Source organism: Protomyctophum bolini (genome assembly GCF_963924005.1).
Source record: "Protomyctophum bolini genome assembly, chromosome: 14".
Lineage (NCBI taxonomy): Eukaryota > Metazoa > Chordata > Actinopteri > Myctophiformes > Myctophidae > Protomyctophum > Protomyctophum bolini.
The window spans coordinates 14,366,618-14,393,639 of NC_137875.1; the positions used below are offsets into that span (position 1 = coordinate 14,366,618).

Sequence of the window (27,022 nt, forward strand, 5' to 3'; positions counted from 1 at the left end):
TCCGTACTGAATCTTGAAACCTTTGTCCACGCAAGGTTAAGTCATCAAGAAGGAAATTAATTGAGCTTGTGATAAAAATAGTATTATAATAACAGCATTTTGATCAAATGAAATGAAATGAAAAGAATGCCGTGCATGCCACAGCTGAGCCAAGCACAATAACTCAAGGACACCACTTTAGCAAACGCTTCAGAAAAACAACAACACCCCGCTGTGTCGAAACGGGATTCATTTCTTTCACGGAAACGCTCTTTCATACGGAATTCTCTGAAACAACAGGGGAAAAAGACAATTATTCAAGTCGGTGGCCTTTTCTGGTCATTGTCTGGTCTGCGGCAGCAGCACTGTGACCGCGGGGCTGAGGCCCCTCTTGACACCGCTGTGTGATCCTTTAACACACGTCTTGGGAGCCGCAGCACATCAGGATGACACACAGTGAATGGGGGGACCTCCACCTTTGGCTTCTCCGGGAGAACAACACGTGTCAGTGGGCCCCCCTCCACCCCCCCCCGCGGGCCCTGTCAGAGGGGCAAGAGGTTAGGCACTCTGTGCAAGCCGCACAGATCTGGCCCTTCTTTCCTGAAGACCACCATAATGACTGCTAATTACGCCCGCCATCTGCGCGGTGGGCTTGTGTTATGTAGACACCTGTTCATTAAGGAGGAGATTTGAGGAAAAACTTTCTTTCTCTCTCTCTATCTCTCGCCGCCGTGTGTGTTCTCTCTCTACAAAGGGAATTATAATAGTCATAATAACACGATGGGTTCTATTATTAGCCTACATGGAGAGACGGTACAGGAGGTCTATGCATTGGTGTTCATTTTGATAGGAAATTTTGATTTAGTTTTAGTCAGTCTTTTGAATAAAATTTCATTTATTTTTAGTTATATTTTAGTTATCTGAAAAGTTTTAGTCTAGTTTTACTCGACTAAATATCATAAGATTTTAGTCAACTAAATAGACTAAAATGTATTTTGGTAGGCAATATTTGGCAGGCCTATTCGTAATACCTTATTTTACACTTGGTTGCATGCCGAAAATAGCCAATCTATACAAGCTATGCTATTGTCAGAGCCGCAACACCCGAACGCAACCAAATATTAAATGATTTATACTGGATCTCTTCTATACCTATAGTCCCTATCTATCATTTTAGTCTAGTTTTATTTGTTGACGAAATTGTGAATATATATTTAGTCTGTAAAAAAAGGTAGTCGACAAACATATTATTTTCGTAGTTTTAGTTGACGACATCAACACTGGTATTAAACCAATTTGTACGGAATCTTTTCACTCTTCCCACTAATCCACACACTACTATTAGCACAATCTATAGATATAGACGTACTATCTATTAGTCTGTTGATAATATGAATGCTACATTGTTTCGACAGCACTGTTAGCAAAGACAGGCGAGTAAAGAAATGCTTGGGTAAAGGAACGTATACGTTAATAAACCCCAGAGTGTGCAGAATTGAATTCTTCTCTGCGGCTGCTAATGACTGAATGAACTTTCTGTGATACTTCTCCGGCTTCAGAAGGTATCAACAAGGTTAATCAGGCCACCCGGCGGCATCGGTTTGGCGGGTGTTTGGGAGTGGAAGCCAATAAAAGGCTCTTGGATATCCGTTGAGGGAGACCACAGCCTGTCAATTCTGCAGCCCTAAGAGGTGATCTGCCATTACCACCTCACAGGAGACTAATGAGAGCAGCACCGTGGATAATATGTCAATATTCACTCAGGCTATATGCGTCGCTTCGCGGCTGCTTTGCATTTCGTTGTTCTCATGCCGTGGAAGTCAGGCCATTCCAGCAATTAAAACTGTAGGACTAAAAATGTTCGTCAACTACCTTTTTTCACTGACAAAAACGAAATAATAACTCTACGCTACAATGACTAAAACTATGACTAAATATATTGACAATTTCGTCAAAAAACTAGAGTAAAATGTTAGGGAGGGACTGGTGGAGAAGAGATCCAGTAGAACTTAAAGACAAGTCATTTTATGTTTGCTTTTGTTTTCATGCAGTGGTGGATGTTCAGACACGGTGAACAGAAAAGTCATGCTCGCCTATCACAGCACAGAACATTTATGTCACTAATATGGAGAAAACACGTTTTCCATATAGGGCATCGACACAGAAGATGCATAGAGAGGACATTGCGTCAAATAAGTCATGATTTAATGACATTTCAAGGAAATGATGATCATGGAAACCAGTAATTCTCAACCTTTTTTAAATTTCTCTCAATTCCATATGCATTACGGCCAAGCACCCTATTAGATGTCCTAATCTGTGGGACCCGAAACCTAAGAACAATGTTAACAATGTTAAGTAACTCCGCTAAATATTTAACTTGAATTGAGTTACACGTTTACATACGACTGACTTCACATTAGGCTGGTGACATTAGAGCCACACTCATTTGTTTATTTTTTTATTTACACGATTGGTCCGATATATGGCCTGTCATTCGGTGCAGAATTCCTTTACTGTCGATGTACTACAGGTACAGAGATAACACTGAAACTCTTGTCAAAATTCTCTGGTTGTATTTACCGTATACTTTTCATGTGCATAATGGTGAAGATTCATCATTTATCTTGGGGACCCCCTGAAACCCCCTCAATGTATACTCTGAGTGTCCCCAAACCACACACAGTGGTCCTATATATGTACCAGTGGTTCTCAACCAGTGGTCCTTGAGGGGGTTGCAGCAGGTGGTCCCCAGCTAAAATAAAATATATAACAAAGTTTTGGGTCTGTGGGCTATCTCATCAAATGGTGTGGTCCGTGGCTCAAATGCAGAATAAATAATAATGAACCTTGACATGGAAATGGTTGAAAACTACTGCATATACAGTACGATACCAAACTTTTGTGCAAGCGAAGGGCTCTCTGAACACGTCCCCCCCCTTTGCATGTCCCCAGACTTATATTCATCTAAATCCATATCTTTCAGTTTAAGATTTATACAAACAGATGATAGCCGAGCATGGCGCATGTCGACATTTTATCTCCTGAGCTTATGACTCCATTTAGCTTTCCGAGGGCTCTCCGCTACTGAGCCAGCACAGCAATCATAAAGTGAGGGGCCAATTAGGATGTTGACGGATTGATTTTGGAAGATGAATTTGGGGAAGTAAAAAGGTTGACATAGCTGCACGCGTTCTCTTTTCACTGTGAGCGTGCACGTGTGTGTGCGTGCGTGCGTGCGTGCGTGCGTGCGTGCGTGCGTGCGTGCGTGCGTGCGTGTGGCTCCCAATTAAGTGAGAAGAGACATGTCTCTCTCTCTCTCGCTCTCTCTCTCCGCAGGATCAGGGTGTCTCTCTGACAGATGAGTCGCTAATGAGTGCAAATCTCACTGAATCCTCAAGAAACGTTGATGAATTGAATCACGATCCCCGCGTTCATTTGTTCTGCTCACAGACGAGGCCCCGCGACGCGTTCATCTAGTCAACAAATAGCAAATGACTCGACAGGTTCATCATTCAGCCTCTTGTACGTATGCCACGTCTGATTTTAGAACGTTTATACTTGGCAGTTTTGTGTGTGTGTGTGTGTGTGTGTGTGTGTGTGTGTGTGTGTGTGTGTGTGTGTGTGTGTGTGTGTGTTAGTGGTACGAGGCCTGGGGTTATACTGGTTGACTTGCATTGTATTTATTTGCATGTCCCACGCTTCAGAATCCTGAGTGGTAATTTAACTACCCAGTTAAGGACATTAACCCTGCATGGAGTCCATATCTTGGGATTTACTTTACTTACTTACTAAAAAAGCAGTGGTGGAAAAAGTATTACATTTGAACTACTCTGTTACAAGTAAAAGACCGGAATTAAACATTTACGTAAAAGTACTGGTATAGGTCTACTTTCCAGCCCATAGAGCCCCATTGTGAACCCGGACACCAAGGTTTTATGTTAGAAATGTTGAGTATGGCTCCCCAGCATTTAGAAACTGCAGGATGCTAACTTGGTATGAGCCATTGCAGGCCATTGAGCCATTTTCATAATTGGCATAATATGTGATACCATTAACAACCTATAGAAAATATAAAAAATGTATTTATGTAGCATGTGATGTGTCAAACTAGGACGTTTTCATGATGCTGAATCCATTCCAAGCATTTTTGCAAAAAAACAAGAACACTCATTGGGCTAAAAACGGCCATTGCCGTCATCAAAAATGTGATGATGTCAGCACATTTGGGCACAAGTGGCTATGGCCGTTTTAGCCCAAAGAGGCAAAACTAATGCTTCGAATGGATCCAGCATCATTAAAACCACACGTCACATGCTACATAAAGCATGATGACATTTTGAATATTTTGCCTTCTATACAGTAGGTAGTTAATGGTATGTATGGTCACGTATTATGCCAATTATGAAAATTGCTAAACATAATGCAAGTTAGCATCTGGCAGTTTCTACATGCTCAACATACCCATACTCAACATTTCTAACATAAAACGTTGGTGTACTCAACATGCCTGGGTTCACATTCTGGACAAGTGGACTATATCCAAATGTACTTTTACTACTTAGTAGTAGAAAGTACTCATTATGCAGAATATCCCATTTCACAAGACATCTTTTGAAAACATCAGATCTACAAGCTCACAATGTGTCGCCTCGCAACACATTGTGAGCTTGTAGATCATCCTCTATCCTCAGAGGTTGTTTGAAATTGCCAAACGACAAAGCCTATTCACTGGTAGGCAGGTTTCTGAACTGTCCACAGCTCTCCTCTGAGACGCAGAACGAGTAGACAGAAAATGTGCCATCTTATAATAAGCATTATTGAGGACCAATTATATGAAGACAGTTTGAAAACAGCTGACGAGGTCCTTTAAGTGCTCTAGCTTATACGTACAATTCTCACTCTCAGTGTTAAATATTAAAAACGCTCGCAATTCATACGGTGTACATTATATCGTTCGTCTTCACTGTGATCTATCTGAACTCTAGCATCCCTATTCCCGCTGGGCAAACATGAAACGGGGAAAAAAGCAGATCTACAAGCTTGGGAGGTCTGCTACTTTCAGTGAAGACATTATAGGTGAAAACAGGAGGGGGTCTAGCATAGAGCCCTGGGGGACTATAGGGTGTTAAGTGGTTAAACCGTGGTACGAGGGGGATGTAATGCCAGACATATGTTAAGTCCTCGGGCTTCAATCTGCCTGCATGCCTCCCTAATATTTCTAAGACAAATTAAGGAGCCTACAGTATCTCTCTCATTATCTCACTCCAAACACTCACCATATGTATCCCTATTATTAGACAGGCAACAGAAGACGTCCTATTTTAAAAGCTAAATTACCAAGTTTAACCTTAATTGGTTAGAAGCGTTGCTTAGTGGATGGCATTAAAAAGCCAGCTAGGCTCGGGGAGAGCTAGAGAATCCGACAGATGGCTTAGTCTTATGACTTGTATTAACACCTTCGACGTTTAATGAACTGCTAATTGCTTTTCTAATACATAATGGGACCATCGAAATACGAGCAGTAATGCAAACAGATTAGCATGTGTAGGGAAACAGATAAACACACACACACACACACACACACACACACACACACACACACACACACACGCTGTCACTGTTCAATGTCACCTTTAAGTACCTTCAAAAACAACACAGCGAGCTGAGTACAAAAAAGAAAATGGACGACGTGTCATTTGAGAGGAATTATAGTTCTCTCAGTTTTCTGTTGAACTGAATGAAAGTTTAAACGACCACAAACATTGTACCACTTTCAACCTGCCATCTCTATTTTAGGCAATGATAATACTACTAACTCTACTACTACTACTACTACTACCACTACTACTACCAGTAGTAGTCGCTTCTCGCCTGAGGGCGAGAAGCGACCTCGTCTGGGTGACAGCAGACTGCTGGGCGAGCGCTGGCGCTTTGGAATGGGGGGTCAGATCAACATATCCGCCTGGGTGACAGCAGACTGCTGGGCAAGTGCTGGCGCTTTGGCATGGGGGGTACAATCTTAATTTTCGGGCCTGTTGAGAACTCTAGTTTTCGCCGGCTGCCGGGCACGGATGCACTAATAGCTTTGCTTGGCGCAGGCCCGTCTAAAGTTTAAATGGACAGGTATCAGTCAAAAGGGAGACATCGAAGAGGAAGGATGGGTGGGGAGGGAATATCAACATCTGGAATATCAGAACAGGAACAGGAATGTCTGTATGTCAGCTCCATACAGTATATGGAGATCTAAGGGTTTGAGGTCAGATTTAGAGTTGCTGGCCAATATTGATGACATCAGGGATCTCCATACTGTATGGGATTAATACTGATGACATCAGGGATCTCCATCCCTGATGATGTCATGTAATGTCACATGCTCCATCCCTGATGATGTCACGTAATGTCACATGCTCCATCGCTGATGATGTCACGTGATGTCACATGCTCTCTCACCCCGACCAACCAACACACACACTGACGGGAAATGCACGATTCCATAGTTAACTGTGACCTTCGGTCGCTACTACTACTACTACTACTACTACTAATATTAACTAGAACTGCACTCTGTCGAGTGCATAGGCTACTTGCTTGTTGCACACTAGTAGGCCATAAATGGCCAACTAGTGCGCAAGCAGAGCGCGCAAGTACTTTCGACCGCTACAAATTGTCAACCAATTACATATACATATACTATGTATATGTATATGTAATTTGTAATAATAATAATAATAATAACTTGGATTTATACAGCGCCTTTCAAGAAACCCAAGGACGCTTAACAAGACAAAAGAAACAAAAACAAAACTAGTTGCCAAAAGCCAAATTGAACAGATGTGTCTTCAGTGCGGACTTGAAAGAGTTCAATGTGGGAGTCTGGCGGATCTCCAAGGGGAGAGAGTTCCAGAGGGCAGGTGCTGCCACGTAGAAGGCTCTATCGCCGAGAGTCCGTCGTTTTGCATGACGGATGGTGAGGAGTTCCATGTCTGAAGAGCTCAGGTTCCGCCCAGGGGTGTAGTCCTTGAGGAGGTCAGTCAAGTACTGTGGGGCAAGGGCATGGAGGGATTTGTAGGTGAGGAGGAGCAGTTTGTAGTGAATGCGGAATTTAACCGGGAGCCAGTGGAGGTGTTTGAGGGTGGGGGTGATGTGCTGCTAGCGTTTTGTGCGGGTGAGCACTCTGGCAGCTGAGTTCTGCACGTACTGCAATCTGTCAAGGGACTTCTTGGGGAGGCCGAACAGAACACCGTTGCAGTAATCCAGCCGGGAGGAGATGAATGCATGGATTAGGGTCTCTGCAACAGAGTCTGGGAGTGAAGGGCGGAGTCTGGAAATGTTTTTGAGGTGGAAGAAGGCAGATTTAGTTACAGATTTGATGTAGGATTGAAAGGAGAGGGTAGAGTCCAGGATGACACCCAGGTTGCGTACTTCAGGGGATGGAGAGATGGAACAGCCATCCACCTGGAGAAGAAAATGTCCAATCTTCTCAAGCTGAGCCTTGGGACCCATCACCATGAGCTCGGTTTTTTTGCTATTGAGTTTGAGGAGATTAGTGGTCATCCAGGTGTTTATTTCGAGGAGGCAGTTGACAATGGACTGTGGGGGGAGCAGAGCGGTTGGTGTAGTACTGAGATACAGCTGTGTATCATCAGCATAGCAGTGGAACCGTAGATCATGTTGGCGGATGATCTGACCGAGCGGAAGCATGTAAATGGTGAAAAGGATGGGACCAAGTACAGAGCCTTGTGGCACTCCATGGTTTACTGGGGCATGGTGGGAGCTGGAACCGTTGGTGGAGACAAACTGCTGCCTGTCGGACAGATATGAGTGTAAGTTGATTAGCGGTATAATGTGGTTACTTCGCGCCGTACGCACCGTCCCAGACGTCCCGCCACTTTTGATGCGTATGCACTGTCCCAGAAAATTGTGCCTGATACGGCAGTGGTGCCAGATTACATACAGTACATGTATACACAGGAGCATTACCTTTAATCCTCCCAACACTAAAACATATCGTCATTACGTCACCATCGAAAACCAATTACACTCTGGCATTGGGTCCTTTAATCCACATATTTCTTACGTCATCATTGAGAGCTAGTTATACATATACACACCATGTAATCTGGTCCCACAATTTGCTGGGACGGTGCATACGCATCAAAAGTGAGCCAAAAGTGAAAGGAGCCAGCTTAGGTGGTTCGGGCTCAGGTGTCTCCCTAGGGAGGTCTCCGAGGCACGTCCCACTGGGAGGAGACCCCGGGGCAGACCAAGGCGCAGTTGGAGGAAACACATCGACTCACTGGCCTTGGAACGTCTTGGGATCCCCCAGGAGGATGTCACTAATGTTGCCCTGGAGAGGGAAGTCGGGAGCTCACTGGTGGAGCTATTGCCCCCGCAACCCAACTACGGATAAGTGATTGAAGATGGATGGATGGATTAAAAAGCTCACTATGCATCGTGATGCAGTCAGGCATTTGGACTACTGGCGTGCGTTATGAATATGGCTTCATGACATGATTAAGCAGAAAGCAATCCATTTAATTGTATGTGAGTGTGCGTGCATGTGTCTGCATCCGTGTATGTGTATATTTATGTGAGTGTATGCAAAAAATGATGTTTTTTAGTTTTTTTTTTTTTTTTAGTACTAATAGTAGTAGTAGTAGTAGTAGTAATATTGCATTGCATCACAGCCTTCCAATCAGCCTTGTCAATTATTCGGCCTCATCCTGTACATCTACTTACCACTAGTTGGTAGCAGCCAAATGTCAGTTAATAAATAATAATTATTATTATTACTTGCGCAAGCAGAGCGCGCAAGTAATCATTTCGCCCGGTCTGTGTGCACCGTGCCAGCCAACCCGCCACTTGATGCGTATGCAAATAAAACAGCAGATTTGTGCCTGGTTTGCTGGGACCAGATTACATAAATGACCATATTTCTTACGTCATCATTGAGAGCTAGTCATACATACAGTATACACACCATGTACTCTGGTCCCAGCAAATCAGGCACAATTTGCTATTTTATTTGACTGATTATGTATATATATATATAAATGCGAAAATGTGAAAATGCGAAAATGAAATTGCGAAAATGTGAAAATGCGAAATGTGAAAATGCGGAAATGCGAAAATGAAAATGCGAAAATGTGTAAATGTGACGTTCTACAGCAGTCGAAAGTACTTGCGCGCTCTGCTTGCGCACTAGTTGGCCATTTATGGCCTACTAGTGGGGCAGTGGTAAAGCCAGCATGGTGGGGCAGTGGTAAAGTCAGCATGGTGGGGCAGTGGTAAAGCCAGCATGGTGGGGCAGCATGGTGGGGCAGTGGTAAAGCCAGCATGGTGGGGCAGTGGTAAAGTCAGCATGGTGGGGCAGTGGTAAAGTCAGCATGGTGGGGCAGTGGTAAAGCCAGCATGGTGGGGCAGTGGTAAAGTCAGCATGGTGGGGCAGTGGTAAAGTCAGCATGGTGGGGCAGTGGTAAAGTCAGCATGGTGGGGCAGTGGTAAAGCCAGCATGGTGGGGCAGTGGTAAAGTCAGCATGGTGGGGCAGTGGTAAAGTCAGCATGGTGGGGCAGTGGTAAAGCCAGCATGGTGGGGCAGTGGTAAAGTCAGCATGGTGGGGCAGTGGTAAAGCCAGCATGGTGGGGCAGTGGTAAAGCCAGCATGGTGGGGCAGTGGTAAAGCCAGCATGGTGGGGCAGTGGTAAAGTCAGCATGGTGGGGCAGTGGTAAAGTCAGCATGGTGGGGCAGTGGTAAAGCCAGCATGGTGGGGCAGTGGTAAAGCCAGCATGGTGGGGCAGTGGTAAAGCCAGCATGGCCACCACCACGGAAGTTGTGGGTTCGAATCTACCAGGGTGTATCCGGCATTTTCGGGCATCAGGGGAACACAATTATTGGCCTGTGTTCGGGGGAGTGAAAGCATGGTGCATTTACATAAATAATTGGCTACTCTAAATTAAAACAAATAAATATAATTACAAATATAAATTGATTCATCCACTGCCAGCGATTTCTTTATTTCTCTTTAAGTAGTATTTAGTTTAGTTTTAGTAGTATTAAGGCCAGCACCACCAGAATAGCTTCTTCCCTGTGAGAATCATGAACTCTAGACCTTGAACTGTGACCTTTGAACTACTGATCTGTGAGATTACACATGAACCCTGCACTATGAACTGAACTGTGACACGTGAACTGTTTCTTTTTTAATGCTGTTGCCTGTTTCGTATTAATGCTGCTGCTGCTGCTTTTATAATGGACATGTGCAATGTCAGTGGTTGTGCAATTACGTTTTACACTTTAGGCTTTATGTATGTCGTCTCTCATGAATTTTAGAGAGTCCTATTTTTGAGTGGTGCTGCTAGCCACTCCAAGTACCAGCAATGTCTGTCCGTTAGTGTGTCTCCATGTATGTATGTCCACTTCAGAACGGAAATACCACCACTGGCCACTGACTATTGAGCAGCCTAACACGCATTGACCACTGCAACTCACGCACGCACGCGCGTCATTCTGTACTTGTATGGAATGACAATGAAACTCCTTGAACCTTGAAACTCCTTGAAGTAGTCACAGAATATTTATCTCCAGTTTGCCCGGTCATTGCTAAACCGAACACGGAGGCTTTCTCTGTGCTTCTGCAAAAGAAATAAAATGGCACTGCGACCCGAATAAACCCGGATTTTGTGATCTCGTGATATCCTGTTTCTCTGTGTGAGAGATGGAAATGGTTTCTCATATGTTAGCAAAGAGCGCCATGCAAGCTATAGCGGTAAACACTGGAAACACTGTTTTGACATGTCACACGTCATTGGGAGTGAATGTGTTGATATAACACCCCCAAACACACAAGATCTACTAGTTATACTGTATTATTGCGAACGCAATGAGCACTAACTATGAGACCCTGCAGATCATGTCTGTCTGTCTGTGTGTCTGTCTGTCTGTCCCGCTGTTACACCGCCACCAGAGGGCGGGTGTATCACACACACAGAAAAAACACGCAGGCACACACACAGTAGAACACTTAAACAAAAAGAGACAAAAAAAGGAAAACTTAAAGAAAAAAAAGTATGTCATTTATTCTAATTGTTGCAATTTACGAGCTGCGTTCGCTTCCCGCATTTGTGGGTCTTACTTGTTATTATACTAGCTCTGGCTAAAATAAAATTGTATTAATTAAAATAAGTGACGGACTGTAGCTACAATCTCTCATAACTGACCTGACTTTACAACTGATTGTTAAATCTCTTGTTTCACTGGAATGGCTTCATCTGCCTGTTTTTAGCTGTGCTTGGATTACAGTGTGCATTGTACTTTAGCGAGGATAAATCCACTCCTACCTTTTGGAGTTAGTAATTTATGAAATTAATTCCCTCTTTAAGGTCAATATACTTCTCTAATGAGTTGTCTCTTTTGATCATTACAGGTTAGGCTGTACCTTGATCCTCACTCCCTTTAATGGTTTCGGCGTCACAGCTATAGGCTCACAGCGCCCGTTTAGGTTTTTCTTTCTCCATAATTCCAGCTCAAAGTTGGTGCAAGTAATGCTTTGCATGCTTAAAATCCATTTCCATAACTAAGTGTAATTCCCCCCTCACTCAGTTTGTTCCTGTTTAATGAGGTGAAGGCTTGTTTGTATGCCTCCCAATGTCACCAGAAAAAGTCGCTCAAGCGGCGGTGTCAGAATTAAATCAAATTAGCGTTTGCTGCACTGCTGCCATTTCACATCAAACTGTAAAGTAAAAAACGTTTAGCCTTTTCTCTGTTGCATATAAAACTCTTCCCCCCCTTTTTCCACCGAGCAGTGAATCCATTCTTCCATTCAGAATAATGTCTGTTCTATGTCAGTCGTTCTTCGGTTTTTCAAAAATAGCAGACCTACAAGCTCGTAGCGTGCCACTCGGTGGCGCGCTATGAGCTTGTAGATCTCCTATTTTTGAATAGCTAAAGCATAGCAAACAATTTTGAGTTGCCTTTGTTTATTATATTCCACTACATAAACATTGTACTTTTTACTTCACTATAATATTTAATGGCTTTATAGTTTCTATTATGTTTTACAAAGCATACATTAAACACGTATACACGGAACTGTCTCACCGCTGTGTGATATATATTGTGCTCAAGCTATTTTCGAAAAGCATTTTACTCAAGCACATTTTACTCAACAAAGAAAATATAAAGTAGGCCTTTTACCCGAGAACTTCTTTGATAACTGAATGTCCCCTCTGGGATCAATAAAGGTCTATGCTCTATAATGGTACATTACCTATTCTCTACATCACTGTGTGATGTTTGGAACACAAAAATATATTGGTCGCGAGTACATCTCCTTTTTCCCCTTTTTAATTTTAATCAAAAATATTTCATATGGGAAAAAGATATATGAAAAAATAGAATAATTTCCACATATATAAAATTGAAAAAGTATAGTGAAAATAGACAATTTACAAGCTCACCACGCAATAGATCTGCTATTTTCACAATTGTTTGTCCTGGCCGGCAAACTCGTAATTTTTGGCTCTTGGGCTAAAAGGTTTGGGAACCACATTGTGATATTGCTACGTTTACTTAAAATAAATCATTGCGAGAGAAATACTTAATTATGTTCTTCCACCACGTTGACTTGTGGGCCTTTAGGCTCGTAGTGCTGGTGGCAGTGAGGAGGAGGAGGAGGAGGAGAGAGGAAATGGCCAACACTGATTTATTCTGGCTGCTCTCTTGTCTGGTGCCATCAGAACAGCTCGCTGCATCCCATTCTCTCACATTATCTCCACTGCCTCCGCCGCAGCAGCCCAACGACTTTCCTACAGGGTCATAAATGCCCCCCCAACACACACTCACACACACACACACACACACACACACACACACACACACACACACACACACACACACACACACACACACACACACACACACACACACACACACACACTTAATGACAGCCCAAAACAAACACACATGTTTCCCTCTTGCTGTACATACTGTACGTGCAGTACAGTACAGTACAGAGTACACCTTTTTACTGCCAATGAAGAGCGTGCCTAGATGCCGCCGTGATGTACCTGTAGCCTAGCGCGTAGCTTTGTGTTGGAAAGGTGAAAGGTGACACGTCTGAGAACATCCTGTCGTCGCTGTCGTGTGCAAACCCACCGTTCCTTTTTTATTATTATTCGAAAACATTTTATTAATATAGTGAAAATAGAGCGGTATTAATTAACCGATTAAGACCTGACGTATGTTGCTATAGCCTCGGAAACCCAGACGTTTTTATTTCCAGGGAGGAAAAAAAAGCATGGGATCGAGTCCACTTCAATTCGGCATAGAGTAGCGCAAACGTTGAACACTGCTGATTTCTGATCGTCTGCACCTAAATTGACACACACCTGTACACAAACACACTCCTCTCAATTCAATTCAAAGGGCTTTATTGGCATGAGAAAACATACGTTTACATTGCCAAAGCAGAAAGAACAATACAACAATACAGCAATACAATCAAAACAAAAATGATGTACTTTGAAGGTCAGAATCTTCAATAGATCAACTTCTGTGTACCAAGATAACTCGATGCAGGTATAGTGCAGGAATATACACACTCTCTCTCTCTGTCGCTCTAATTAATTAGTCAGTCTCATGTCGTGCAGCTGCGTCTAGATTCTCCCATAGGCATGCTTTCTATGCCTATGCCATAGAACGCATAGGTGGACCCCAGGCTACTATAGGAGTGGTTTTCAGTGGTTCTTCGAACCAAAGTGCCCTTTTAGGGAATTTCAGACCCTGTGTCTCTGACATTCTCTGCATGTCCCTGGAATAGTGTGCTCGTTCTATGTAGGCCTGTCGCTGTTGTTTTTCTGTTGGTTTGTTTTGTTTTGTTTGTTTGTTTTCGAAGTGTATATAAATAACCACCGTACGATAATACAAACAGCGCCCACACATGTCCTCTATACACACAATCTGGACGGGAACGCCATGAGACAGACACACCATTAGGGGGACATTATGAATCAGATTAATTATTTTTGAAGCGCTGGTCATCCGAATCAAGTAGAGCAGCGCGGCCGTGAACACAATGGCCCAGCGAGCACACAAATGAGGTCCTTTTAGCCCCAAAACATTCCCATCCACCACGGACAGCCCCATCATGCAGGCATTCCTCCCTGGCCTCCACCACGGACAGCCCCATTCCTCCTCCCTGGCCTCCACCACGGACAGCCCCATTCCTCCTCCCTGGCCTCCACAACTTAGATTTCAGACTAAAAGAAGCCGGCCGCCTCGCCACTCGATTGGCTGATGAGACTAATGCAAGCGAGCGAGGTCATCAGATCAATTGTTGTGTACAGTAAACAGCTAGCCAAACAAGTCGCTTTTCATTTGCCCCAATGGGGAGCAAGCTTCGGCACACATTAAAATCAGCAGCGTCGATTTAACCGAGAGAATGTGAAAATGTACCCGTTGTCAAGGGTCCATTTTGGGTTCTTTCTTACTGGTGTGCGTTTGAGACCAAAACTAATGACCTCAATGGCAATCTTTTGGCAGCAGCTGCACCGTGAGGTTCATGGCCTGGAGTCTGCATTGAGTTGCATTATTGTATCCTCCTCTGTCCTCAGTTATGAGGGAACTCTGATACATTGGTAACGTAGCCAAACATTAAAGAGGACGAAAACCATGAAAAAAATAGGATAACTACATCTTCTGTCAATTTTACATGTATTAGGTCATCGCTCTGACGCCTGGTCGTCATAATGAATCCAAGACTGAACTATAAACGTTACCACGTTTATTGTTTATTTGGATCCCCATTAGCTACACACACACATAACACAACACATAAAATACATTACGTAATATGAAAACATTTTACAGTAAAAGAAAAACGGTTCAAACTTTAAATAAAATCAAATGGTTAAAAATGTGATTATATTGTATACAACAGGGGTCTGCAACCTTTTTGAAACAAAGTGGCACGTGTGCCATGTCAATGAATTTGTCAACGTTCATTTTAATGACACTACATAAAAAATGTCAACATAACGATTGTCCACGAATATAACCTTTTCCCTTCCGTTTAAAAATGTTGTCTCACGTTGTTATAATGATCATTAGACTAGACAATAACTTGACTATCTCCCAGACTCCGTCCACAGTCATCAGAGTTCAGAGTTTGAATGAATGTAGAATGTGCACGATGTAATTTTCATACAAATGTGCAGGGACTTAATTCATTTGACTATACGTTTTAACTTTTTTTATATTCTTCACCAAAAACCCTCTCTCTCACACTTATGCCAGTGTGCCAGTGATCACCCTCCTTTGTGCAACTGTTGGCACCGGTATACCCTTGGTATAAAATCCTATTGAATATCATTGCACGTCACACATGCAGACGTATGCCTGTGGATGCTATGCGTTTGGAAGGCCATGCATGTGTTTGTATAGGAAGCCGTCAGCCAGCCATGCCAGCACAGTGCATTGGCCTCCCACAGAAGCCATGTCTTTGTAAAGCTGCTCCATGCTCTATTAATCCCCACTGCTCAAATGTATACATTAACTATAGGATAACAAAACCTGCACAGCAAGCCATTCTCTGTGCCATGAAATCAGGACATCATCGTCGTTCTTTGAGACCAGACGTGAAAATTCAATCCCAAGCTTATATATATATAGCTCTGACATCCATACAGCATAATGCCCGATTCATACTTTACGTTATGCAGTATACGTCGTCACGCTCACGCCGGAATTAGCAGATCGCCACGCGGGCGTGAGCTTTGTGGATGTGTGCCCGCTTGTTTTGGTGGTGCGTGACACCATGGCGTGCAACTAAAGCACAAATCAGCCGCTATATAGAAACCGTTAGACTCTCTCCACCGCCGTCCGGGGGCGCAACGCTGCACTGGCCCCGCGCGACGGCCTCCTGTCACGGAGACTAAGTAAACACTAATACGTGACCTAACATCCAGCACATTATTTATGAGGGCCTCACGAATGACTGAACATTGTTTTTGCGGTTTCTGAATAAGCCCCCCCTAATAGGACGGCGTGTTCAGACCTGCCCTTCAGAAAGCGGAGGGAGTGTGCATTGTTGTGCGATCGAATTGGAACTAGAGTAAATGAGTCTTTTAGCAGCCGCGGCTAATGTCTACAAAACGCAAGAGGGTTTAGGTGGGCGTTAAGGATGACATTAACGGAGGCGCAGAACCCAGGGCTGCTGATAAACCCCGAGGTCCTAACAAATGGGATTGAGTTTCTGGCTCATTTCCTGCCCCATAATCAAGGCTAGTAAGCCTTGATTGTGTCGCTGATTGAACACTCGTAATAGTTAGCTTCCATATACCTACATAATATATACTGTATTATATACTGTGCATATACCTATATACTATATATACTGTGCATATGTTTCTGTCCTTCTGCAGGAAACCTCTCTTTGTTTCTATCTCCGACGTTACCTTTTTCCATGTCTAATGTCTCTTCACCATTATCTTTGCTAGTCTTTCCATGTTTCCTCTCTCTCTCTCTCTCTCTCTCTCTCTCTCTCTCTCTATCCACCCCCCCCCCCCCCCTTCTCTCTCTCTCACTCGCCCTAATGGAAGTGGGGGGAATCGGCTAATTAAGGATGTAAATGGAACAGAGGAGTGACAAACAGCCTGCTCGTAATTCGCATCTAAATTGTCTCTTACCTCAGCGGAAAATTTATCACGGGACACAATGTCAACTTTTACATGAGGGCCGTCCCCCCCTGTCCCCCCTAGCTGTCCCCCAGCCGGTCTGCCTTTATTCTCACATTCATTACAAGGGTGGCGTTCCAATCATACAGACCCCTCTTATCCTCCATCCACCTTTAGCACGTCAGGCTGACCTACAGATACCGGAGAGGGGATAATCTGATGGGTTCCCCTCCAGTGGTCACTCTATAGCAGCTAGTGTATCTACAGGCCAGAGGAGAGAGATCATCAAGTTGATCCCCACCTTGTTTACTTCTGTTATTTATTTGCATGCACGTGTGCTTTCTTGCTTTCTTTGTGCACGCACAGACGCGAGTGTGTGCGTGTGTGCGTGTGTGCGTGCGTGCATGCGTGCGTGCGTGCGTGCGTGCGTGCATGCGTGCCTGCGTGCGTGTGTATGTACTGTGTGTGCACGCACACGCGGCAAAGCCTGCACACCAGCTCTCCCGAGCGACAGAAACCTTGCTGTGATTTATGCAGCCTGAGATGTGAGTGCTGGTTACGCAGTAGCAAGACATCGATCTGACAAAAGCAAACCAAACAATAAAAGAGAGAGGCGAGGAGGAAGATGATGTGCCCAGTGGAGTGGAGAGACGGAGAGTGTATACCTATAAGAGCTAATTATCTGAGCACATAATTCTTCAGGTTAAGACAGGGAGAGCTGAGGAGAACAAGCCCAAGCCACGGCCGGTCTGTCTGTCTGAGTAAAGGCTGGGTTATGCAACTCCCCAAACCGCGGTGACCTCACGGTCATCTCAATCATGCACGTATATATCAGCGTAACCATGAATATTAAGCTGGGCTTCAATCCAGATGCAAAAAAAAAGGAAGAAAAAAAACTTGATTAATAATTGCAACGGCCTAATTGTGCCCCACATGGCAACTTGGCACGTATAGGCTTAAAGAAAGAGTTCCAGAGCGGTTTCCTTTTGTCGATTGAAAGAGTAGATGTAAAAAGTACATAGAGTAATATCCTCTATCAATAACCTGCTGAATGGCGAGCAATCATTTGACCTAATCACGGTGCACTGGTAATTGGGTAATGAAACGACTGTGATGATGTTCATTCACATGCAGACTTTAATCTCATTCAGATAAAGAGGTACATTAAAAGGCATTGTCCGCATCTCCGGTTTGGAGCTTGTTGGCTTTAACAGCAGCCCATAATAGTTATTGAGTGAGTTCACAATGCACCGTCACAATGCCAACTTGCAAACTCGTGTCGTTTCTCTGGGAAGCCGTGAAAGTAATAATGATAATATTTTGCAATTATTATTTCCTATCTTGCAAATCCATTCTCTGCTTCCGTAAGCAGAAATATTTTAATTAGAGACGCGCGCACACACGCACGGACGCACACACACACACACACACACACACACACACACACACAAAGGCCAGGCTGGTAGGTGTTCAGTGCCGTTAATAACGCTATATAAAAGCAATGCCAGACAGCCTCTTGACACTTTTAGTAGTTGTGGAAACAAGATGTAATCTGTGCTCGGTGCCAGGAGGAGCAGCCCGGGTTGTTGTGCAACAAGCAGAGCAGAGGAGAGGAGAGGGGAGGACAGATGTGTATAGTAGAAGTACATCACTGACGGTGGAGACATTATCTGAGAGTACATACTACATGAAAGTGTTCACTACTACAGACAACTGATGATGGAGACAAAAATAACTATCCTGAAAGAATATATATTCAAAGATTTGTGCCGCATTTTCACGATTTTTCAAAAATAGCAGACCTACAAGCTCGTAGCGCGCCACTCTGTGGCGTGCTATGAGCTTGTAGACCACCAAAGAGGTCCAGGTGTTATTTTGTGCAAAAGTGCATTATTGGTTATTTCCCCCTAATGTAAGCCCTCAATGGGGGTTGGGTTTTTGTGCTAATTCGCTTATTTCCATCAAAATAAGTAGTAAAGTGTGCCGCTTGGGATACTATTTACATTATGAAGAGAGGATATATATATATATATTTTTTTTTGAGCGATGGAAATAAGCAAATTATCACAACACCCCAATGCCCCATTCAATTCAATGCAATTCAATTCATTGAGGGCTTATGGTAGGGGAAATAGCCAATAATGTGCTTTTGCACATAATAACACCTGGACCTCTTTGGTGGGGACGTAACAACTACAAATAAAGGTAAGAAAGCCTTCTAGCATGGAATTCTCCTTTAAGTGGGGTCCTTGAAATGTAAAAGTTTGAGAAGCGCTGCTTTAGAGCTAGACAAAGTACAGCTCTATAGGTTTATAGTGTTTTTCTCTGCTGCGTGCCGCCCTTTCTTTTTGGTTGCCGTTTCCTGGTCCGGCCCACCCCGGCATTGTTTTACATGGCCACGTTTTCGCAGTAGGGTATGAGAGAGGGACGGTATAGGACCCTTGGTGCCCATGGAACCCTGGCAGACTGCTGGCTGGACATGCTCTACTGGCACCGAACATGCTGAGGTTTGAATCCAGGCCTGCGTGTAGCTGTGCAGCGCAGCGCGGGACGCCCGGGAGGAGCAGGAGCGGCTCCATTAATATCCCCAGCAGTACAACACGGCTCCAGGCTTCCAGAGCCCAAAGCCCATCGGCCAATCTGTCCGCCCGCTACCATCCGCAAATACCTGAAGAGCATATGTCACAACATGAGATTCATCTCCCGCAATAAGTGGGCATATAATGTTAAATGTCCATAATCGTATGTCTGTACGCATTACGTCCCCTGATTACGTCCCCTGATTACAATAGTCCCGGGCTCATCCAAGGTCAACCGCGTGGCTCGTTGTTTGCTTGTTTGTGTGTTTGTTTGTTTAATATAAACCATGAATTCTAATTCTGGAAGCACAGAATGGCCACATTAACTAGGCATGGCAGTCTGGGAAGGCTTCCAGCTGGAAGGCTGCTTGCGCCGCGTTGCAGCATTCCCAAACAAAAACTGGCTCCGTCGGAGGAGAGGGAGCTGAACAGTTTTCTCCTTTCCAAGCAGCCAGTGAAGAAAGGGAAATAAAAATAAATAAAAGCATGGGACGTTTAACAAGATATCTGTTTAACAAATCTTTGAAACTTTCAACCTTGCGTCCCGATTTTGATGAAAATGAAAATGTGTCCAAAAATGTTCCCATATTTTAAACCTTTTGTGAGCTTGTACATTGTCTATTTTCACAGCTTGACACCACGGTACGACACGAGTATAAAATAGGGCACAAGAAAGTGTTTAATGGTACAGATATCTGGGCAGCTCTGTTACTCATGGGTTACCCCCCTAGACGCTGATAATTACACTATGATTTATACACGCCGCTTTCTGGAGGTTTTATCTTCCCCGTGTCAGAAGTCATTGATAAAAAAAGGGAGGTGGGTCATACTGTCTGTATTCTCATTGGAATGTAACAGAAACATAACGGTACCCCCCCCCCCCCCCCCCCCCCCATCCTCCAGAAAAAGAAAAGATAAAAAAGGAAACAATGTAAGCGTTGGTCTTCCTCGTGCTCCCAGGCTGTGGAGGCATGCAGGTTATAGCTCGTCATCGGGGATGGGTGTGGGGTGGTGTGTCTGCCTGTGGGCGGATGGGATGGCGTCTGGGTTTAGGAGTTCAGGAGAAGTGCATCGGTGGGGGCGCGGCCGGCGGGGCGTGGGGGTTAGGTTGGCAGCGCAGTGCGTGCAGGCGTACAGCACCAAACACACCGCTCAGTCCACTTCTTAATCTGTGTCCGGCCGCTTGCTCCCACGAAGCCCTCACCTTGTTGGCCCTTTTCTCTTTGCATAATTATGGCCAGCCCTTCCCTCACAGGCTCACACATTCATCACAATCCTGTACACACACACACGCATGCACATAGTGTAAGTCTAAAGGTCATTACACACTGGCGAATTGGCGACGCGAATTGGCGACGCGAATAATTCGCATTTTTTTTAAACCAATTGAAGTCAATGGAAGCTTCCACATCAGTGGCGAATGTGCGAATGTGCGAAAATGCGACAGTTTTCGCTCTTTATTTGTTCGCTCTGGTGTCGAATTTTGCAGACATTCGCAGGCGAAATTCAACGGCTCTGACCAATCAGAATGCAGCCCAAACTTGTTGCTGTGTATAAACAGCGGCGTACCGTACAGTAGCTGTCAACAGATCAGCCGCCGGTCCGGTTACGCAGGTCGGGATAGCACAGCAGCACACTGTTGCACACCTCCCCTCCTACAACTCTGTTGGGTGTGTGTGCGCTCGCGTGTGCATGCGCATTGCGCGAGCGTGCGTGCGTGCCGTGGACATGGCACATGGGTGTGCAACAGAGCAGCCGTCGGTCCGGCTACGCAGGTCGGGATAGCGCAGCGTGGACATGGCACATGGGTGTGCTAACAGTAGGGGAGAGCCGCCACGGATCTAACATTTTGCACGTTTCATTTTTTTACTCGGAGATCCGTTTATCTACATATGTAATATTTTCAGGCAACGGACCTACACTTGTCTGCTTCCATAAACCACTTTTTATTTTTCAATTGATCAAACAGGTCGGGAGTTATTAAACCGAAAGTGGACGCTGTTCCAGTGTTACATTTGTTGCGCCTGTCGGACTAATTGTAACAGCATGGAGTATAAATGTAACAACGCTAAAAAAACACCATTAAACATATCGTTTTCAGCTTAAAGCAATTATATTTCATTGAAGCAACTCCTTAGCATTGTTTTCATACCATGGATGTGATAAGAAAATGTATCAAACATATTGGGAAATATTAAATAGTATCGGGTGTACCAGTTTGGGCTTTTTTTTTTCAGTTCAATGGGGAAATACATTGATTAAACAAACGTTTGATTGATTGAGTTGTACAATGTTATACAACCCTAAACTAATTTTAGAATACACTACACAATACAATACAATTTTAGAACATATAATATTGGCCAATATGCAAATATGTAAATATTACTTATAATGGCATTGAATGGAAGCGGACCATTTGTAACACATGTTACAATTGACCCTCCCTCCGAAGTTTTCTTTGCCGTTGCTTACAGACCAGAATGAACGTGAATTCCGTCTAAACACGATGCAAACTAATGAAGAACATAAGCATGAAGACATCCATGTGGATTTTTATTCACCAACACCAAAGAAAAATATATAAAAAAGTTAAAATGACCAGTGAACAGGCTCATCAAAAAGCTAAGATCTGCACTAGGCTATTTCTACTGTGCAGACCCGTTTTTGACCCGAAAATAAAGACTTTATAACCGGAATATATGCCCACATGCACGGGCGCGGCCGGTACCAATTGTATACCTATGTGGGCCGGTACGAATTAATTGGACCCCTCCATCTGTGAAGTACTGGATACGGGGTTATTAAAGAAAGGATACCAAAGCGGGAGGGGGAGGAGAGGAGAGGAGGAGGGAGAGGAGAGGAGCTATAATCGCACAATACGCGTCGCATAGATGTGTACGGTGTATAGCCAAACGCGAATAAATTCGCCGGGCAAATATTTCGCATTTTCAGATCGCTTATTCGCATCGCGTCGCTAATTCGCCAGTGTGTAATGACCTTAACTCTAAAAAGCCAACTAAAATCTATCCCTTTTTTTTTTTAAACCACAAAAACAACCATTATCTCTCTGGTTCAAAAATGTTACTTATTGAGGATATTTTATTATTATATTATTGCAAACACACACACGCGCGCGCGCTCGCGCCTGCACATGCCACAATTGCACGCGCACACGCATGCAGGCACGAACACACACTAGAGTGTGAAACTCTAGCCTCTCGCTGCACCGTTCCAGGCCGCTCCATGATGGATGGCCGCACCTCGCCGCTCCTCTCGGCCTGTCCATCAAGCCTCGCGATTAAAACACTTGGAATGGCCAACATTTTTTTCTTTCTCTCTCTCTCTCTCTCTCTCTGATCGCCCCCATCCCCTGCCCCCTCACCTTTCCCACCCGCCCCACCCACCCATCCCTCCCTCCCTCCATCCAGAACTACTTCCCCACTTCAACACCCCCCCCCCCCCCCCCTCACAGACACCCACCCGCCCTCCACCCTCCTCCTCCACCACCCTGTCCCGGACCCCACTATCCATCTTGTGGAGAAAAAACATCATTTATTCTGTACTTCCCAGATAATTTACTTTCTTTCTCTCTCTCTCTCTCTCTCTCTCTCTCTCCCCCCAACACATCCCCCACCCACCCACCCACCCTATACCTCCCTCCTCCCTCCACTCTCTCTCTCTCTTTCTAACAGGAATTCTCCATTTCCCTATAAAATGAAAATTCATCTGGAATTACATCTTATGTCATCATTATGTTTATTAAGCGTGGATGATGTATATGAGGAGCGCCGGCGTGCCGCTGAGTGCTTAATGATGCATAAGATTAAGCCGAGCCTCTCAGCTGTGCTGAGGCTCCCCTCTGCTTCCCGGGCCCTGCGCGCTCACACACACACACACACACACGCATGTACACACACACGCACACGGGCACACACACACTGGGGGGAAACAAACGGGGCTCCAAACGGCCATCAGGTGAACAGGGGAGGAAACGACGATGGGGGGGGGGGGGGTAGAAAATACCACCCCCCCGCTCCCCTTGCTGCCGCACCCCTCTTTTTAATGCGTCGGAGGGGAGGAAGAGGAGGAGGATGGTGATGAGGGAAAAGGTGTCCGAGTCGCCCGGTGTGCAGAGAGAGATTTATATACTACCCCGTCGTACTTCCGTGTCGTTGCCGCGCAAATTCCCGATCGATCGGCGAGGCGATGATGTCGATGGGCTGTTTTCGACATGCACCGCCCCGCGATGACAGAGCATGAATTGTGAGCATTATGGTTCTCAAACCTTTCTGGATCGAGGTCTGGCCGCACTTGGAAAAACGCAAAAACGTCTGTAAATCAACTGCCCTCTCCAGACCACGAATGCAGCATTTAATATGGTGACAGGAATGCAAATGCCTTTCTATGCCATTCCGGAAGGCAGCCTTCAGGAGAATTGCTTTTTTCCCCCGAAGTCTCCTGAACTTGAACACAGTATTTTGCGTTGAACAAATTTGTTTAGAAATCCATGTCGTATATGCCACATAGCTAAAGAGTGCTGGGTTGCGCCCCGAAAATAGCTGATCTACAAGCTCTCAACAGCTATTTTCGCTAAATTTTGTCCAAAAGGGCCGTCTTACGGGATTTTAGCCCCTGCCCCTCAAACACTCTCTGCAAGTCCCTGAGAGGGAGGGCAAGGATGGATGGAGGTCAGGTCAGGTTGGATGGAGTTGTGTCTGCGATTCTTTCTGTCCACACATATTAACTACTGCAATAATTATTAGCCTCCCTGGGTTCCTCCTCACATTCCATACCACCCACATGTATACGACCCTCCCTTCATGTCCGCCTGTCTTTCTTTCTTTCTTTCTTTCTTTCTGCTGCAATACTCACTTCAGAGTTCAGACCATGATTTGGATGTCTAGTTATCATGTCTAAAAAATAGCAGATCTAAAAGCCCACAATGTCCAGGATATATGTATATATATATATGCTATATGCTATAAGTGGTTAATGTATGTTCTGAAATAATTGCGACCCCAGGTCACATTTAATATGAAATTGTACGTTTTTGTCCGTCAGTGTACTCACTCAAAATCATACATGGGAAAGCCCCCATGTATGGTGCCCAGGTCTTGTGACGTCACGTGTCATATTAAATACGATCTGCTGTCCCAATTAGTCTACTTGCCAGCCCATATAGAGCCCCATTGTGAACGCGGACATTTTGAGTACCTTACGTTTTTATGTTAGAAATGTCAAGGCTGGCAAGTAGACTATATAGATGAATCCACAGAGAGCCCTGTAGTTGTCCTCAATATTGGCCAGCAACTCTAGATCTGACGTCAAACCCTTAGATCTCCATATATGGATATATGTCAGAACCTGTTCTGACATATATCCATAATGATCCTTCCCCATCAATCATTACTCTTCGATGTCTCCCTTTTGACTGATACCTTTCCAAAGTTATTAGTGCAGCCGCGCCCGGCAGCCTGGCGAAAACTAGAGTTCTCAATAGGCCCGGAAATTAAAACCTGGCCCTACCTGGGCCCTCATCAAACCCTGCACTCGAGAATGTCCCCACTACCACCCTTATATCTCCATATATGGAGCTGACCTGTTCTGACATTCCATATATTGATCTGATCGACCTCATCAAACCCTGCACACTCAAGACATGCTTTATTATACTGGTAATCAAAATCTACAAAGTAAACGGTATAGTTTTCATACAATAATTGTAGTGCAGTAAAAAGTATTAAACATATTGTAAATAGTCAAGTAAATATTTTTTTTAAAGTACAGTACTTGAGTAAATGTATTGGTTACTTTCCACCACTGCCGGTCTCCTCTCCTCTCCTCTCCCTCCAGCAGCAGCACAGCAGCGGTAGCAGCAGTCTATGACAAAAACATTATCCTTCTGGTGCTAAACAATCCAATAAAGCTCTCCACGGGAGGGAACTTAACCTCTCGTCTCCTCTGATGTGGGCTCCCACTGCACCACGTGACCACGCGCACCACGTGACTACTGCCACAGTAAATTCAAATCATTAGTCTTCTCACTCCGCCATCACAAGATGTGTGTGTGCGTGTGTGTGCGTGCGTGCACACACGTGTGTGTGTGTGTGTGTGTGTGTGTGTGTGCGGGGGGGAAAAACAAGGTACCCTCTGCCTCTATTAGTAATGGAGACCTCGTTGAAGACCTTTCTCAGAGAGCCCTGCCTTCCCAATTCCCACAGGAAAAATCTCCAGCAAAAAAAAAAAAACGAATTTTACTTTTAATAATCTGTCATCAGGACCAGAGGCGGTCATAAATTATGTGTGTGTGGGGGGGGGGGGGGAGGAGGGGGGAGGGGGTAGGGGGGTAGGGGGGTAGGGGGGTAGGGGGTAGCATGTGCGCGCGTGGGACCACGAGAGCGAGGGGGGGGGGGAACTCAGGGGGAGAAATCAAAGCCTGAGTTTGACAAACTTTGCCGAAGATAAATAATAACTTACAAAAGGGGATTAGTTGTAAAGTCACGGCTGAGCGGTTCTCCCGACCGGGACCCCATGCCGGATGAAAAATACTCACACGCACGCACGCGTACTACACACACACGCACTCACACACACACGCACGCGCACACACACACGATACACACGCACGTGTGCGCGTGTACACACACACACACACACACACACACACACACACACACACACCATTAGCGCCCCCTCCCTCCCCAAAATAACCCACCGCGTCTCTCTTATCAACGCCCCCTCCTAGCTCCCCGGGGTCAAGGATCCCCGAATGGATATGCACATGTCTGCGGTCTGCGGACCCCCTAGCCTACAGTAGTTCAAAAGATGTGGTGGCAGGGGACCCGCAAGATTTGTTAAAATATATATATTTTAAATAGCCCATACACGCTCGCAGCGTGTCGCATCGTGGCGCCGTGTGAGCTTAGTAAATTGACTATTTTCGAAGAGCTGCAAACATATATACTGTGCTTCAGTGTTCAAAGTCTTTCTCATTTTGCTGCTGGACCCCCTGGCTGGAACCCCCTCAAGGACCGCCTGCGGAGGTCCCCGGACCCCCAGTTTGACAACCAGTGGTTCTATTAGCATGCAGTCGTGGCAAAGCCCCCACGCCACACCCCTCCTCCCTGCTTTATTCTCCCACCAAAACATTGTTTGTGTTTTCATCATTAACCCTTTGGTGGGGCGTGTAGAGGCATGCATGCACGCACGTGCAGTGGGCTGTGGAGTGGATGGGAGTGAGTGGGAGTGGGACCCTAACCCTATATAGTTTCCATGGGATTGGGGGTGTGATCCCCTAGTTAAAAAATGTTCATTCAAATTTTGGCTTTGAGGAGTTAACACATGGTGTTCTTGTTTCAGGAATTGTGCGCCGAGTTGGAATCTGTTGGTCCCGTTGATATTGGTGCGACCCCTGGAAGTGGGTGAAACAGTGGTCGCCAAAGCGGTGGATATTGCCCATGCCTGTGCAATAACCGACGGCTTTGGAGCAGTGGCGATTAGCACTAAGTGTTCATGTGTCGGGTGTGCTGGTGGAAAGGGCTTAGGAGTGTGTTTGGGAGCGCTGGGAGGTGACTGGTAGAAGTTTGCTGTGACATTTTTGGGGTTTTCCCCGCCTCGCCGCAGGAGGGTTATAGACAAGCCGGCCGTGGATTGCCGTGGCTGGGCGATCCTGGTCTTACAGCGACTTCATGGACAGGAAACAGGGCTGCCTCTGGGAGGCGTTGGCGGTCTGGTGGTAAAGAGGCAGTATTTGTGCAGCGTGGCAGCGGCAGGGGAAATGGCCTCTT

General features: G+C 45.1%; 1 protein-coding gene across 1 annotated transcript in view; it reads left to right on the forward strand.

Annotated features, from left to right (window-relative positions):
- Positions 1-3,582: 3,582 nt before the first annotated feature.
- cdhr1a (cadherin-related family member 1a) overlaps positions 3,583-27,022 on the forward strand; it is a gene marked incomplete at both ends in the record, with an annotated part of 344,833 nt that continues 321,393 nt past the window's right edge. The window contains one exon of the mRNA XM_080782869.1: positions 3,583-3,622. Coding sequence (XP_080638995.1) covers positions 3,583-3,622 — 40 coding nt within the window. The remainder of the gene's footprint in view (positions 3,623-27,022) is intronic.